The sequence below is a fragment of the Galleria mellonella genome, unplaced genomic scaffold, assembly GCF_026898425.1.
Source record: "Galleria mellonella isolate WM207_F2 unplaced genomic scaffold, CSIRO_AGI_GalMel_v1 utg1737, whole genome shotgun sequence".
Classification (NCBI taxonomy): domain Eukaryota; kingdom Metazoa; phylum Arthropoda; class Insecta; order Lepidoptera; family Pyralidae; genus Galleria; species Galleria mellonella.
The window spans coordinates 59,742-74,065 of NW_026442017.1; the positions used below are offsets into that span (position 1 = coordinate 59,742).

The following is a 14,324-nucleotide window of genomic DNA, read 5'->3' on the forward strand; positions in this document are numbered from 1 at the left end:
AAATTAATTCTAATTGCAAATTACATGATGCCGATTGAGAACTCGCCGGCGCGATACGCCGACTCGGCATGAGGTGCAGTGTCCATAGTATGCTGTGCCGTGTGTCGGCCGCTGCTCGTGCCACGCTTTGCCCGCTCTTTTTTTTTTTTTGATGGCTACAATGTATGTTTTTTTAACCCTAGACCACTAACCTTCCAGAGTACCCTATTAAAACTAACCATTCGTCTTTTCGACGAACATGTTTTTAACGTGGTATTTTTAGGTGAATTATGCTGTTTTTTATCTAAATTCTTCTGAACAATTAAATAACATAGGTTACATTTACAAATAAAACTACAAAAAATAAAGTAATGAGAAATATTTATTCAAACTTAACATTTTTAGTAAGGCACTTGGTTTTCATGAGATCAAAAAAACGTTATTCTTTGGAAAATTAACAAAAATATTTAAACAAAAAAAATCATATTCTTCTCTTAAGTACTTATAGAACGAGATCTTAGTAATATAAAAAAATATATAAAAGCTATTTTTTGTCTGCGCAACTAGTGCAGAAATCAATCTTATGTTCACCGCAGATTGCGATGCTGCACTGTGAGCAAATGGACTTTGTCATACGCCGTTTCTTATAGGAACATATACCGCAAATTTTCCTTTTTCTTATATTATGACCTGTCGATACAGACTCATTTCTCGACGTTGACTGTACTTCGTCACGATCACCACCTTCAACATCAGTACCAATCCCTAATACATTTTGTATTTTCGTTTTTGTATGCGTGGGCATTGTGGGCATTTGCAGTCGTGTTTCGAGCCACGGTTTTACAAGTTGGGAATGCAATTCTTTCATATAATTACAACGGCTCATTATCTTTTGTACCAGAGTTGACACATTATGGCAGTAAATTATGTAGTAGCTATTGATACAAGCGATATTTAGCATGTCGTAGAAGATGCACATGGGCCACCGATTAGTTTTTCTGTTGCAAGTCATCACCGAACACATCTGGTCAAAAGTGTCCACACCACCTTTTGTGCTGTTGTAAAATTCAGTCAAATTTGGCTTATGTGTCTCGGGATTCACTGTACCTTCTTCATCGCAGGAAGATAGCACGTAGACCATTTTTGACGGCTTCGGCTTGTACGAAAGAAGCGTAAGCGGACCATCATAGCAAAACATGGAGGTATTTACATTCCTTGAGCGACTATTTTTTATCTTTTCAGGAATTTCTCTTTTATAAGATCGTAATGTACCCACAATTGTCAGTCTATAAGGCTCCAGAAGTAATTGTTTCGCCAAGGGTATCGACGTAAACCAATTATCCATGGTTACGTTTCTGTTCGTACCATGGATGCTTCGTGTAAGTTCCTTTACAAAGTATTCTCCCAAAGGCAAACCTCCAGTATCAGTGCCTTTTCCAAGATATGGAGCACAGTCGATCATATATTTAGTGCCACTATCACAAAGCATTTCTAATTTGAGGCCATACTTTGCAGGCTTGTTCGGAATATACATTCTGAATTTACATCTCCCACGAAATGCCAACAGTTGCTCATCAATTGTGACGTTGCTTCCAGCCTCATAGTTATCTCGACACTTAGTTATGAGCATTTCCCATATCTCTCTTATTGGTGTAAAAGGATCATCTTTCTGTCGTTGTAATCGAAACGTTTTGTCGTCAAATCGAAGACATCGCAAAAGAAAAGCAAATCGTTCTTTACTCATACATGAGACGTATCTTGTACCAGAATACTCAGTGTTGAAGAGTTCTTCGAGGGATAAATGATTGTCTTTGAGAGCTGCAGTCAAAACTAGAATGCCGATAAGGGCTTTGATTTCTTCGTTACACGTATTATTCTGCGTGGAAGATAATTAGTCATAGTTTTCTTTTTTGACACCAATTTCTTCATTCGTCCACTTCACTATGATGTCCACTATCTCATCTGTAAAGAACTGGCTGAACAACACCAGTGGATCCACAATACCCCTAACAGCTCGAGTTGGTCCTCTAGCAACCCGAATAATATTTATAGGCGCCGCTCTGCCTGTAGAACGTCCTTTGCTGGTGGCCCAAACATGACGGTTTTTACCACGGATATTACTTTGTGTCAATGTCAATATGTTAGTATTTGAACTTGAATTTTCTTGACCTAAATCAAGTGGTGTTTGTGACGTCGATGTAGACGGCTCAGGAATGTTTAGTGAGCTATCTTTGCGATCTGACGATTCGTCTTGAGCATCACTTTCCACATAATCATCTTCTAAATTATCTTCATTTTCACTGCATGAATCCTCCGGTATGCTCGTATCATCCTCTTCTAACAGTAAACGAGTAATATTTTCTTCCGATAGTGGTTGTTTTGAAGCCATCACAAAGAAAACTGCGAAATAAAATATTTCGCAGTTTTCTTTGTGATTCGTCGAAACGACGACTAAATATTGAATATCTCAAAAACTTTAAAACTTACCTGCCGCACACAACCGCTTTCTGAAAGAACACGAGAGGCACTGAGTTGACAAGTCGCGACACGATCACTGGCGCCCGCTTTAACCCTTAATCAAATGGATTTTTTTTTTAAATAAAATTATGAATTAAACATGGTTTCTAAGTAAAAGGGCTTTGTAGATTTCGAAAAAAACATCATTTTTTTTATAAAAAGAGGGGAAATGGGGGTTTTACGGTGGGAAATTATTTCCCATTATCCAGTATGGAAAAGCAAAATATAATTAAGTGGGAAATTATTTCCCATCATCCGGAATGGTTACATTTTTTTGGGACATTTTTACTACAAATTCTATACATATTACTCCTACTTTACTTGTTTATTTTTTTTATATAAAAAATTCAATATAACATGATTGAGTGATTGAATAAAATTATAAAAATAAAATGAAACTAGAATGTTACAAATAATATTTTATTAAGAACTTTTCAAATACTATATGAAAATAACATTACTGAGTAAGAACTGTGTGAAAGGTTTTGAAACAGTTTTTGGCACAAAGAGCTACCCCACAGGAGGAACATACTATTTTTGTCCTCTGTTCTTTGTGCTTTGTGCTGCAAAAGCGACATCTTTTGTAAGTGGCACTTTCTTCAGGCAAGTGTATGCCAACATTTAGCAGCCGAATCTCATCGGGAACGCCAAACCTACCACCTTTTTTATTTTTTTTAAAAACTACATCTGTTTGTGTGTGAGTTTTTCGTGTCGTGTGATTATCTATAAGGGCACGTGCTAACCGTAGTCTGAAATCACGGTGGCCATGCAGGGTCGGGACATGGGAGTAGTTGTACGTTATGTAGGCATTAATTATAGATGCATCGAACAGAAAGAAGAATAGTCGCATCCAATATTTCCTGGATTTCCGGTTTATAGGGTATGACGATCTAAAATGGTCAAAAAGATCTACTCCGCCCATACTGAGCGTGTATGAAGCAATTGCAGCCGGGCAGAGAATGTCAGCTCCAGAGCCATCCTTTTGGGTTCTTTTTATCATCCTTGTGTCTAAGGGCTGATGTGCTGTTGTCAGGACAGTAACTTCCTTTGTGTCAAGCCATTTAATGGCTGTGATTGGCTCTGCAGTAACCGCTGAAAACTGATGTTTATCTAATCGCAATGGTTTCGGTTGTTTTTTTTTATCATATCAGGTAAGTCCTTTCTGTTGCATCTGACTGTTCCCACTGCATAAATATTTTTATCGTAAAGATCCTCCATGAGGTTACAGCTAGTAAAAAAGTTGTCAAAGGCAATTAAAGTGTTTCTTGGTACGTTACTGCAGAGTTTCATGACAACATTGTAGCCTAACCCTTCATTTTCGGTGCTGTCGCCTTTTCCTGAATACACTTCGAATTGGTACAAGTACCCAGTTTTGGCGTCACATCTTGCCCATACCTTAAATCCTCTTTTGATGGGTTTTTTCGGCATGTATTGCTTTAAGGAGCTGCGCCCTTTAAATTTGACCATACACTCATCAATCGATTGTACTTCTGAATTGTATGCCTCTCTTTGATAAACTTTGTTGAGTTCTGTGAGGAGGGGTCTCAATTTAAATAATTTGTCATATTCAGGGGAGTTTCTTGGTGGTTCCATCTCGTTATCATTTAAGTGGAGGTTTTCTGTAATTTTTTTAAATCTTACTATTGGGAAAACCTGGGCAATTTCCTTATTGTAATAAAAGGGATCTGATGACCAGTAGAGTTCCATGTCCGGTAAAGGATTTAAGCCCATAAGGATTAAAACTCCTAGATACGCCTTAATATCTTGTAGAGTTACAGGTTTCCAGTTAGTACTATTTTTCTGACGGGCATATCTGTTGGTTTGTTCCACAATTATTACCATCAGTTCATCAGGAAAAAGCCGCTCAAAAATACTTAGAGGTGATGTTTTATGAGTATCGTTAGCCTTGGGCTTAAAACGTTTTTCGGAACTTCATGGGTTTCCGATTTTATCTCCCATACTCTTGGCTGAGAACGATCTCTGCGTACTTCGTTGTTAGTTTCAGACTCTTGCCCATCATCTGCCAAAAACTCTTCCATGGGGGCATCAATGACATCAAAATTTTGCTGAACTTCATTAAATGTGTGAACGTCAGAAGGCTGATCATAACATTGCTCAGTTTCAGTACCTAAGTGAGTTGGCAAAAGACTGTTGTCTGTTTTTGGTGTGTTTGTGAAATGCGATGTTTCATCTAAGACTGTCAGTAAGGCATCCGTTGAAATCTGTTGAGTTTGCATAGGGGGAGAAGGTGGGTCTTGTTTGTCTCCCGTCAATCCAAAGCCAAAGATATGTTCAAGACGTTGTTCAATTAGGTTATCATCGAGCTGATTTAGGTAACTATCGGAAGGAGAATGAATACTGTTGATAAAGCATGAGTCATCCTCAGAATCTGAGCCTGATAAATCAGACAAGTCGTCTAAATTTTGTACCACCTCTTCTAATAGTTTCTTGGCGAGCACTTTACGTTCCTTTCTTGCGTCCATATTTGAATAGCTGAAAGTAAATTATAAAAAGTTGGCAATTATGTAGTTTTATCAGCATATTGCACAAATAGTTACAAAAGTCCTAAAACTTATAAGTGGCTTCGTTTGGAATAAAGCATAGAAATCACATAAACGCAGTCACAATTTTGCAAAAAGCCACTAATTTGACTTACTCGTTATCGTATTACAAGTTCCTATACCGTTATTATTACAGCTGACAAACAATTTTATATATATATATAAAGACACTGATGTTTATCAAAGCAGGAACGAACATTGGGAAATTATTTCCCACCTAATTAAACCTAATAAAATCCAAGAAATATCAGTGCAAAAAGCACAGAAACCGTAAAAAGCATTCAGAAAATAAGTCTAGTTTACATCAATATATTGTTTATGTACTTACCAGATTTTTTTTCTACAAAAATTTTCGAAAGTCCTGCGAGAACCGGTTTTGTGCACCAAAAAATTCAAATTGTGACTTTGACATTGACATACGATGACATTACGCAATTTTGTCCAAAATGTTGCCAAGTAAAATATTTAAAAAGTGTGTAAAATTATTTTGTTCCTGGATTGGTACTGATTAGAGTTACCAGTAAAGAAATAATAAAGAAATATTACGGTACTGTCAAGTGGGAAATAATTTTCCAATATTTGAATAAGGGTTAAAAAGAGATAGCCTATTTTGTGTCGCGTATTCGTCGATTTGACGAAGGTTAGTTGTCCAGGGTTAACACCGGTCTAAAGTAGTAATCCACAAATGTTTCTATTGGTAAGAAAGACAATTTTTCATCAAATAAATCACAAAGTGGTAATCGCGATGTGTAAGAATTTAAACTTTTCACAAGAAAATTAAGACAAGTTTAATACAGACTAAACTTGTCTTAATTTTCTTGTGAAAAGTTTAAATTCTAACACATCGCGATTACCACTTTCATTATAATCCGTAAACATTTAACAAAACTCAATAAAAAAAATAAAAAAACTTAAAAGTGTCTTCTTTTTGACAACGCTTTTCAAATTATCCTTAATTTACTGAATTTCTTATAAAATAAAGTTCTCTCACAAAACTATTAAATCGAGATAAAAAATGAACACAAAATTATTAATTAAAAAATAATTTTATCAATATCAACGAATTTTTAGCCATTTTATCATCTAATCTATTTCTGTTATTGAAAAACCTTTTTTTAAAACGTTGTAACGTTGAGTTTTTGGATGATGTCTTCCCAACGATATAGTTGTTCGACTTTTATAGCTGACCATCGCCAAAGTTGGACTCCCTTTTTCTTGCTTCTTGGAAATTGAAGTCAAAGGAATCTCTTCATCCGATTCTTGGCTAATATCAACAATATCATTTGTTTGTGGCATATTTAGTACAGTTTAATCCTCAGTTAGGATATTTGAATAATTGAAAGTCATCATTCTTTCTTATAGTTCATACTAGACGTCCTCATCGGGCAAATCCTAAGTTGATCAGCTATCACTCATATAAGAGCTGCAACTTGTAGTAGAATCATGACAAACGATGGCGTCGTCGCTGGACTTTAGCAACTTGTCGTTCGGTGGCAGTTTTCTTTTGTTTTTAAACGGTTTTATTTGAGGGCGCATTGCGTCAAACCAGATAAACTGGGGTTCTTCAATATGTGCTGCAGAAATTGAGAGACCAGCAAGAACATTGTTTCTTTTTTTTATTTTGTTTTGAACTGCGTTTCCATCAATTCGTGTTTGCTCTAATCATTGCATAAACGTTCCTTTAATTAAATGTAAATTGACTGTACGGTCCCGTTCAGGTAGCCTGTTCAAAGGTTCGTCTTTATTGATTGGCATGATTCTCGTTTTTCCAAAACCAGTCATTATATTTTCGCGAGTAGCTGTCAAATTATTCACTGCATTTTTTATTAGAGGAAATTGGTCCTTTGGGATTGTTGAAAGTCGTCTTCCTATCTATCTGTGTTTCCAGTTTAGTGATACCTGTCGCCACTTCTGCTTTAACGACCTGAAGAGAGCCACGTCTAATGATTGTAATATATGAGTGGAGTTTGCAGTCAAGCATATGAAACTTATATTATGTTTCTGACATTCTTCTAGAAAATCCTCCTGCAAAACAAATAAGAAAAATAGTTAAAAATAATGGACAAAATTATTTTGGCCAAAGTAATACAAAACTTAAGATAAAATCTATAAGCAATTTTTTTGACTACATCACAAAAACAATTACTTTAAAATTAACAATTCTTGTTAATATCTTACTACACACTTGATAACAAACATATTTACAGAACTTTTGAATATAATTATAAACAAAAATTCACCTTATTTATCCGTTGCATGAGAAAGTTTACACTGCAGTATTTTAGAGAAAACCAAACATTTCAAAACAAGCTACAATAACAAATGACAATAAACCTCGTCATTGCTTAGCACTAGTTTACCTAAATTTCTTTAATCGCTATCTATTTATTTCCACGTGTACTTTTCCGGCAGATTATGAGATCGGTTTGGCGGGAGGTTTCACTATCCCAATATAATTTATAATATATCCCAATAATATTTATTTGATAAGGAAAAGATTACTCCTACCAGTCCTATATCTATATATCTTTTGGTTTTGATAAGGAAAAAAGGTCATCAGCCGTTTCATAGATATTGTATTTATGATACGAATATATATTACCCATCCCTACTGCAGTATCTTTATGTTTATCCAAATAAAACAATGTACCTTACTAAATTGGATCTCGGCAAGTCATATAGCCTTTGCTATGATTTTATTGTCTTTGAATGAGTTCCTAAAGGAGGAAATACTAAATTTGTCTTTTTGTGTGGTCTTAATGGAAGTCGGTATTTGTTTTTAAAATCAATAAGGTTTATTCATTCCCGTGTTGGCCTTATTAATTTTGTAACAATTGATGTTACCATATTTATTTGCGTAAACACGTAAAGTAAAAAAGTGATATTTTTTTTATTTTGTCATAATATAACAAAATTAAAAATTAATTGTAATTGCAAATTGTTGATTTAAAATTCATGTACCGAGAATACCAATCCGATATCTATATATCTGTTGTTTTTTTTATAAGGCAGTTTTCCTATGTATTGTATCTATCGACCATATACAAATATTATCCGTCCTTACTACAGTATCTTCCTGTTTACCCAAATAAAACAATGTAGTGTAGTCGTCGCGCTTGATGAGATAGTTGGCGATCCTAGGATCGCGCATCGAGGGTTTCAGGAAGGTCTCCTGCACGAGGAGAACGTCCACCTGATGGTCGGTGAGAAATTTGTGTACCTCGTCTTTTTGATGTTTCAGTCCGTTGGCGTTGAAAAACGCCAACTTAACTGACCGAGGTTTGCACCTTTTGGCCCTTAAGTCCATAATTTAGGCTTCGAAGTTTAATATGGCGACTACGACGCCGATATGCTCGCAGACGGCTGCGATCTGTCTTGAGGGGCTGTAATTGTCCTCAGTTTGGAGGCCAGGGTGGTAATTTCGCCAGCGTCGATGGAGCTGGCGAGCTTCGCTACGAGGGCGAAGTCGGCTGCGAAGCCGGAGCCGCCGCTCGCTTTTGGTTGTGGGGCGGGGCGGGGTGGTGGCGGGGAGGCCACTATCTTGGCCAGGGTGAGCGCTGCAGGAGGAGCGGGGGTCGGGGGGGTCGCTTTGACGACCGGAGGTCGGACCCACGCGTTTTTAGGCGGTGGGGGCGACGCAGCGGCCGGCTGCGGGGCTACGGGTGGTGCAGGGCGCGCGGCGCGGGATGTCGGGGTCTTAGCGACCTGAGAGGTGGCCTTGTGCTGGCCTGGACGAGGGGCGCGGGGACATCCGCGATAATTGGCCGTATGGCCTTGGTTGCCGCAGAGCACGCAGCTCGGCGGGGTGGAGGTGCCGCTCTCGCGGGGGCACTACTTGGTGCCGTGGTCACCCAGGCACTTAACGCAGCACTCGCGCGCGAAGCAGTTGCGAGCGGAGTGGCCATATAATTGGCATCGATGGCACTGGCCAGGGTAAGACCGCTTGTTTGGCGGTTCGACTCTAAGGCCTGATATTAGACAGACCTGTTTGATGTTGAAAATGGATTTCCCCTCTGGGGAGAGGTCTAGGACTACCAGCACCATGTCGAGAGGTGCCTTGGTCCTGGATCTAATCATCCTGTGCACTTCGTGCACCGGGTAATTTTGGGCCCGAAGGTCCGCCAGGACATCCTGGCAGTCCAATTCGCGGGGGACTCCGCGGATTACCACCCGCAGGCGCTTCTCTTCCTCCAGGGCGTAAGTGTGGTACCCCACACTATTGGCCCTTAGGAAGGACGTGAGCTGGCGGTGGTCCGCTGAAGTGGGGACCACAACTCTGATACCCACCGAGGTGACCCTCGCGTGGGTGAAACTGATGCGCCTCTCCTTGAGGGCGCCGGACACTTTATTCCAGGCTGCTTTGTCCTGGATAATTATTGGGGGCGGTTTTTTGTCTCCCGCGTGATCGCGGGTCGCGGGAGCAGCGGTAGGGACGGGTGCGCCGTCGTTGGCGCGCTGGGTTTTGGGCGGGGGAAGATCGCGAGCCCGCCGCGAGCGTTTGGTGCGCTTGGCACCGACTACTACAAAGTCGTCTTCCGACGACGAGGAGTTGCCCGAAGGCAAATCGTCCTTGGGGGGGTCGGCCGGAGCGTCGAGCTCCATACCGGCCGGGGAAGAGGGACGGCTGGTCTCGCCTAACTCTGCACCGGCGTTAGGCGAGTCTGGGGGTATTTCCCCAGGAGATGGAGGGGCTGACAGCTCCCCGGTGTCCTCCTGAGTGGCGGACGCCGGCGAGGCGGGAGACTCGTTGTGCACCAGAGGGGTGCACTTCTCTTCTAGGAAGGCTTTGATGAGGCCGGGACCGAACTTCGCCTCTATAAAGGCGAAGAACCGCGGGAGGTCTTCCTGCGTCAGCGACATGCTGGCACAGTCGACCCCCAATAGGAAATTTTATTCTAATATGATTGTCACCCAACTGGAGTCGGGTGTAATTATATAAGAATAGTAGGGTAGGGCGGGGCTAAAAGGTCCATTTTGCGTATATTGTGTCATAACTACGTACGTTTAAGGTTCCTGGGAAAGACTTTAATAATAATAGAAAGTTTAATCCTTCATCTATAAGTTGCCATAGGTGAATACGGCCAGAATTTACCAATGCGCCCAATATGGGCGATACAAAATGTAATGTCAAATGGTCCTTTTTACCCCGCAGGTGGGGTAAAAAGGACCAGTCTTGGGGTAAAAAGAACCACGACAACTAAATCATATTTTGTGGTCAAATGTAGGAAATAAATAAAAATAAATAATCTTTATATTTATTATATTTTAATCGACAGATATGTTGCGACCTATTTTGCACTGGTAACTAAGTTATATAATTATAAGGCACAGTTATAATCAGTCTTAATAACAAATCTTTAGGTCTTTGGTCTTTTTGATCTTGATAAAGGTAACATCTTAAAACAATTGTAGTATCTCAAAATCGTACATATTCATAAAAGAAATCGGTAACATCTTTAGCAACTTAAACAATTTAAAAAAATAAGTATTTTCAACAAAAAACTAATAACTAATCTTCATCAGACTGACAATTCTTACATTCGTATGCAAGAGATGATGAGTGATGTTTGGCACACTTATCGTGGGCCCAACCTTTACAGGTATTACATTGAATCCAGCCTTCTCCTGCAACACTGTCAGCAAATGACTCGCAGCATTCCAGACAAAGACATTCTTCTTCTTCAGAACTCGAACTCGTATCTTTTTCTTGTATAATCTTTCTTTTCACTTGTTTATTTTTATTTGTATCTTTTTCTTGTAAAATCTTTTTTTTCACTTGTTTATTTTTCTTCGAGACAGCTTTTTTACGAGAGACCATTTTCTTCTTCTTTTTATTTTCTTGTTCCAAAGACAACGCTTCCTTTTCAGGTGTGTCTGTTAATATAGCTGCCTTTCGTCGTTTCCTGCTGGTAACATTACGCGGTCCTGCCTGAGGGAAAGGCCTGATGGATTCCGGAGAAAATATTGATGGCTGAGCAAACAAGGATGAAGCTGACGTAGATGGTTGAGGCTCAATGTTTGAAGATGGAACTGTACAGGACCTTAATGGCAGACAATCTTTTTCAACAGCAGCTGTAGAAGACAACATTAGGTCACTTGAGGACAGCAAAACTGAGACGGTAGGCAACTGAGGCCCTACTGTAGACAACTGAGAAGGAGATACAGGAGATATACTTGCTGAAACAACTGCTACAACTTCGGGCTGCGAAGAAATTAACAAACTTGGTGAACCTGGAGAAATAGGCAACTGGGGCTCTGTAGACATAGGCGGCTGTGACTCATTAGGTACAGAAGACGTTGTTGGATTGTTCGGATTTGGTCGGTCTGTCACAAAACTTGGAGCGAAGTCCGACTCATCAAACACTTCCCGGTTGAACGGGTAAACCCCAGCTTTTTGAAACCCTTTCGAGATGTTGTTGGGAGTCAGTGCCAAAGGTAAAGCTGTTCGGACGATGCCTGGGATATCGTAAATGCTCATTGTTTTTCCTGGGTGGCCACGCATCCATGAATCTTGTGCTGACGATAAATACCTTTTAAACGGCCCGAAAACAGACACGTCTAAGGGCTGCAGCTTATGGGAACAATGAGGAGGATACGACAGCATCACTACTCCATTATTTTTCGCTAGATCCAACACTTCCACTGACAAGTGCGAACTGTGATTGTCTAGTAAAAGCAAAACTGGCGACTCTTTAGTTGGCTTCACATAAGTGATGAAATGTTTCATAAAAAGCAAGAATTCCGTATCAGTCATCCAGCCGCTTGCATTTCCTGCACCAATACATTCTGCTGGCCCATCTCGCACGAAATGATCTTGGTATTTCTTTCTTGGAAATACGAACATTGGAGGTATCGAAGATCCAGTTGCCGAAACAGCTACCAACAATGTTACATTAGTTCCTCTTTCAGCAGATGTGACAGACCCGACGTTTCTTTTCCCTTTGGCTGCAATTATTTTTGAAGGTTTATTTACAGTCGAGACACCAGTCTCATCAGCATTCCATATAGACGAACCTCTGAATTTGTGACGATCCATCACGTGTGCCAATTTATCAAAATATTCACAAACGTTCGTTCGATTGAAAGAGGTGGCCCTGCTCAAACTAGTAGCCTCTGGCTTCCTGATAGAGAGACGGTCATTCCTTGACAAGAATCCCGTCAGCCAGTCCTTTCCAGCCATCTTATTTGTGTGCCATACCTCAGGAATCTTCAAATTATATTTTACAGCGCATTCATAAGCCAAGCGACGAACATCTTTAGGGCCTATACCGTGAAAGATTTGTGCAAGTGTCAGTAAATACTCGCAGAGAGAAGTTTCTTGTTCTTGGTTAAACACTAATCTGGGAGTGCCGTAGCCAAATTTTGGCGACTCCGGATTTTCCTTTAACCGCGCCATGAATCTCTTCAATGAAGTTCTGCTAATCTCATAGTCACGACAAACTTGCCTTATTGATTTATCTTCATTTGCGACTAAATCAGCCGCTCGCTTCATCAGCTCAACGGACTTCGTACCACGCTCAGTGGTTTTTTTATAATTCCGCATTCTGAAAATAAAATAGAAATTAATACATAGAATCAAAATAATTCGTGGGGCTTAAAGGTCCACCGCGGTCCTTTGTGCCCCAATGGTAGGTGGACTGTTGTTTTAGGTTATGTAGAAAAACAAGGTGATGCAAACAAAAAAACAATGGCACTACGTGAAACTTAATACCACTAAACATTTATACAGAGAAATTATGTTTCGTAAGTTTAAAAATCGAACAATGAGACTAAAACTAAGTAAAATCTAAAACATTACTTACGTGTAATTTTCGCACCACTTGCGCGTACACTCTTGCCGGCTCTAGAAAATGCACTGCGCGGGGCGGCATGCGCACCCGTCCCTCGTCCCCTTCACGCACCGGTCACTCCGTTGTCTAACGTGCACTTAGTTTCGGAGATAGGCATGGTGGACCTTTTTACCCGCGGACCTTTTAGCCCCGCCCTACCCTACTGAATTAAAAATTAATCGTTATCAATTTTAATTAAAAGCTAAAAATTAGAAATTAATAAAAATTTATCTACTAATAGGCCCTTGGAGTGTAGTCGAGATGGCGGGCGAAAGCCGCCGCTCGACGGTTTGTTTACCTCCCCGCCGCGAGGGGCAGGGGGGGTGTGTGCCTAACGGTTTTAACGGACGATGATGCAATGCAATAAGTAATTACTTATTATCCTAGCACGATACCTATATTGTCTCGATACCGGGTGTCGATGTGTTGTTGCCTGCGATGGCAACCCGCTTATGTGTAGCGGCGCTAGTCGCCTGCACCGGCTGGGAGCCGGCGTGCAGCGCCTTCAGCACAGCAGTGCCTTCGGCACAGCAGTGCCTTCCGCACAGCACACCACCACACTGCAGTCCGGTGCACTTCTCCACTCACTGCACTAGTCCACAACACAAAGCACAAACACTTTCTATCTCTGAGTCGCGGAACGGCCGGCCGTTATGCTAACGCGAATCGCGGGAGCAATTACTCGATAAAAACGCGGCGAAGTAACCTAACCCCGATGGCGGTTAAACGATGATGATAACGACGATGATCGAATAACAATGGATTAGCGATTTATTGCCTATGATGCCGCGTGCGTCACCGTCGGCCGTCGGAATAGGAATGCGAATCCAATTTTTTTTTTTTTTTCGTACTGTTTTTGCTGTTGGCCGCAGATGGCCTTTACAGCTTCACCGAGCGCGTGTGCAGGGGCGAGTGCTGAAGGCACTCCAAGCCCGCGAGAGGGGAGCGACGTGAGGCGTCAGCTCTTTCAGATGGACTGCGGTGTTTGCGCCCGAGGGCGCCCTAGTGGCTCGAACCTCGACTCAGGCCACCGCACTTCGACCCCCGTCAGGGCAGGGGTCGGTAGATCGAGGGGGGGGGGTCGCCGCCGTCGACGTTGGCGGACGAGACATACGAACGGCGCACGGGCAGACGTCTGCCCGGTCGATGACGCGAACCGGGTGTGCTGGGTCTTCGTCCCCGCCGGCGGGGACGGTGTGTGCGATGTGTTGGCGTGTGTGAGCTCGCGGAGAGACTGGACGAAGGTTCCGCGGAAGAGGTCCCGCTGGTGTCGTTCATCGCCGTTATGGGGTCGTCGGGGTCGATGAGTGCGTGCCTCGGGCGTCGCCGTCGGCGTTTATCGTTCTCCTTAGGGGTGTACGCACACGCATTAGCGATGAGCGGGTTTGGGTGGGTTTCTGCGGTGCTGAAGTAGCGTCGAGACGCTTCCTTCATGAAT

General features: G+C 41.4%; 4 protein-coding genes across 4 annotated transcripts; all 4 read right to left on the bottom strand.

Annotated features, from left to right (window-relative positions):
* Positions 1-1,390: 1,390 nt before the first annotated feature.
* On the bottom strand, positions 1,391-2,483 carry LOC128200336 (uncharacterized). Its single transcript, XM_052893456.1, has 2 exons — positions 2,467-2,483; positions 1,391-2,379 (listed from the first exon to the last, which is right to left on the bottom strand). The coding sequence occupies exon 2, from the start codon at positions 2,366-2,368 to the stop codon at positions 1,871-1,873; it is 498 nt and encodes a 165-aa protein (XP_052749416.1). The 5' UTR covers positions 2,369-2,379; positions 2,467-2,483; the 3' UTR covers positions 1,391-1,870.
* A 1,123-nt stretch (positions 2,484-3,606) lies between these two features.
* On the bottom strand, positions 3,607-4,338 carry LOC128200338 (piggyBac transposable element-derived protein 3-like). Its single transcript, XM_052893460.1, has one exon. It carries the CDS (start codon positions 4,336-4,338, stop codon positions 3,607-3,609), a length of 732 nt encoding a protein of 243 aa, XP_052749420.1.
* A 32-nt stretch (positions 4,339-4,370) lies between these two features.
* LOC128200339 (uncharacterized) lies at positions 4,371-5,615 on the bottom strand. Its single transcript, XM_052893461.1, has 2 exons — positions 5,386-5,615; positions 4,371-4,989 (listed from the first exon to the last, which is right to left on the bottom strand). The coding sequence occupies exon 2, from the start codon at positions 4,977-4,979 to the stop codon at positions 4,371-4,373; it is 609 nt and encodes a 202-aa protein (XP_052749421.1). The 5' UTR covers positions 4,980-4,989; positions 5,386-5,615.
* Positions 5,616-10,298: 4,683 nt separating this feature from the next.
* On the bottom strand, positions 10,299-13,054 carry LOC128200337 (uncharacterized). Its single transcript, XM_052893457.1, has 2 exons — positions 12,860-13,054; positions 10,299-12,601 (listed from the first exon to the last, which is right to left on the bottom strand). The coding sequence occupies exon 2, from the start codon at positions 12,598-12,600 to the stop codon at positions 10,567-10,569; it is 2,034 nt and encodes a 677-aa protein (XP_052749417.1). The 5' UTR covers position 12,601; positions 12,860-13,054; the 3' UTR covers positions 10,299-10,566.
* Between the last annotated feature and the right edge of the window lie 1,270 nt (positions 13,055-14,324).

Bases quoted from the DNA above. Each gene is read 5' to 3' on its own strand.
- LOC128200337 (XM_052893457.1), bottom strand. From the start codon at position 12,600: ATGCGGAATTATAAAAAAACCACTGAGCGTGGTACGAAGTCCGTTGAG.
- LOC128200338 (XM_052893460.1), bottom strand. From the start codon at position 4,338: ATGGTAATAATTGTGGAACAAACCAACAGATATGCCCGTCAGAAAAAT.
- LOC128200339 (XM_052893461.1), bottom strand. From the start codon at position 4,979: ATGGACGCAAGAAAGGAACGTAAAGTGCTCGCCAAGAAACTATTAGAA.
- LOC128200336 (XM_052893456.1), bottom strand. From the start codon at position 2,368: ATGGCTTCAAAACAACCACTATCGGAAGAAAATATTACTCGTTTACTG.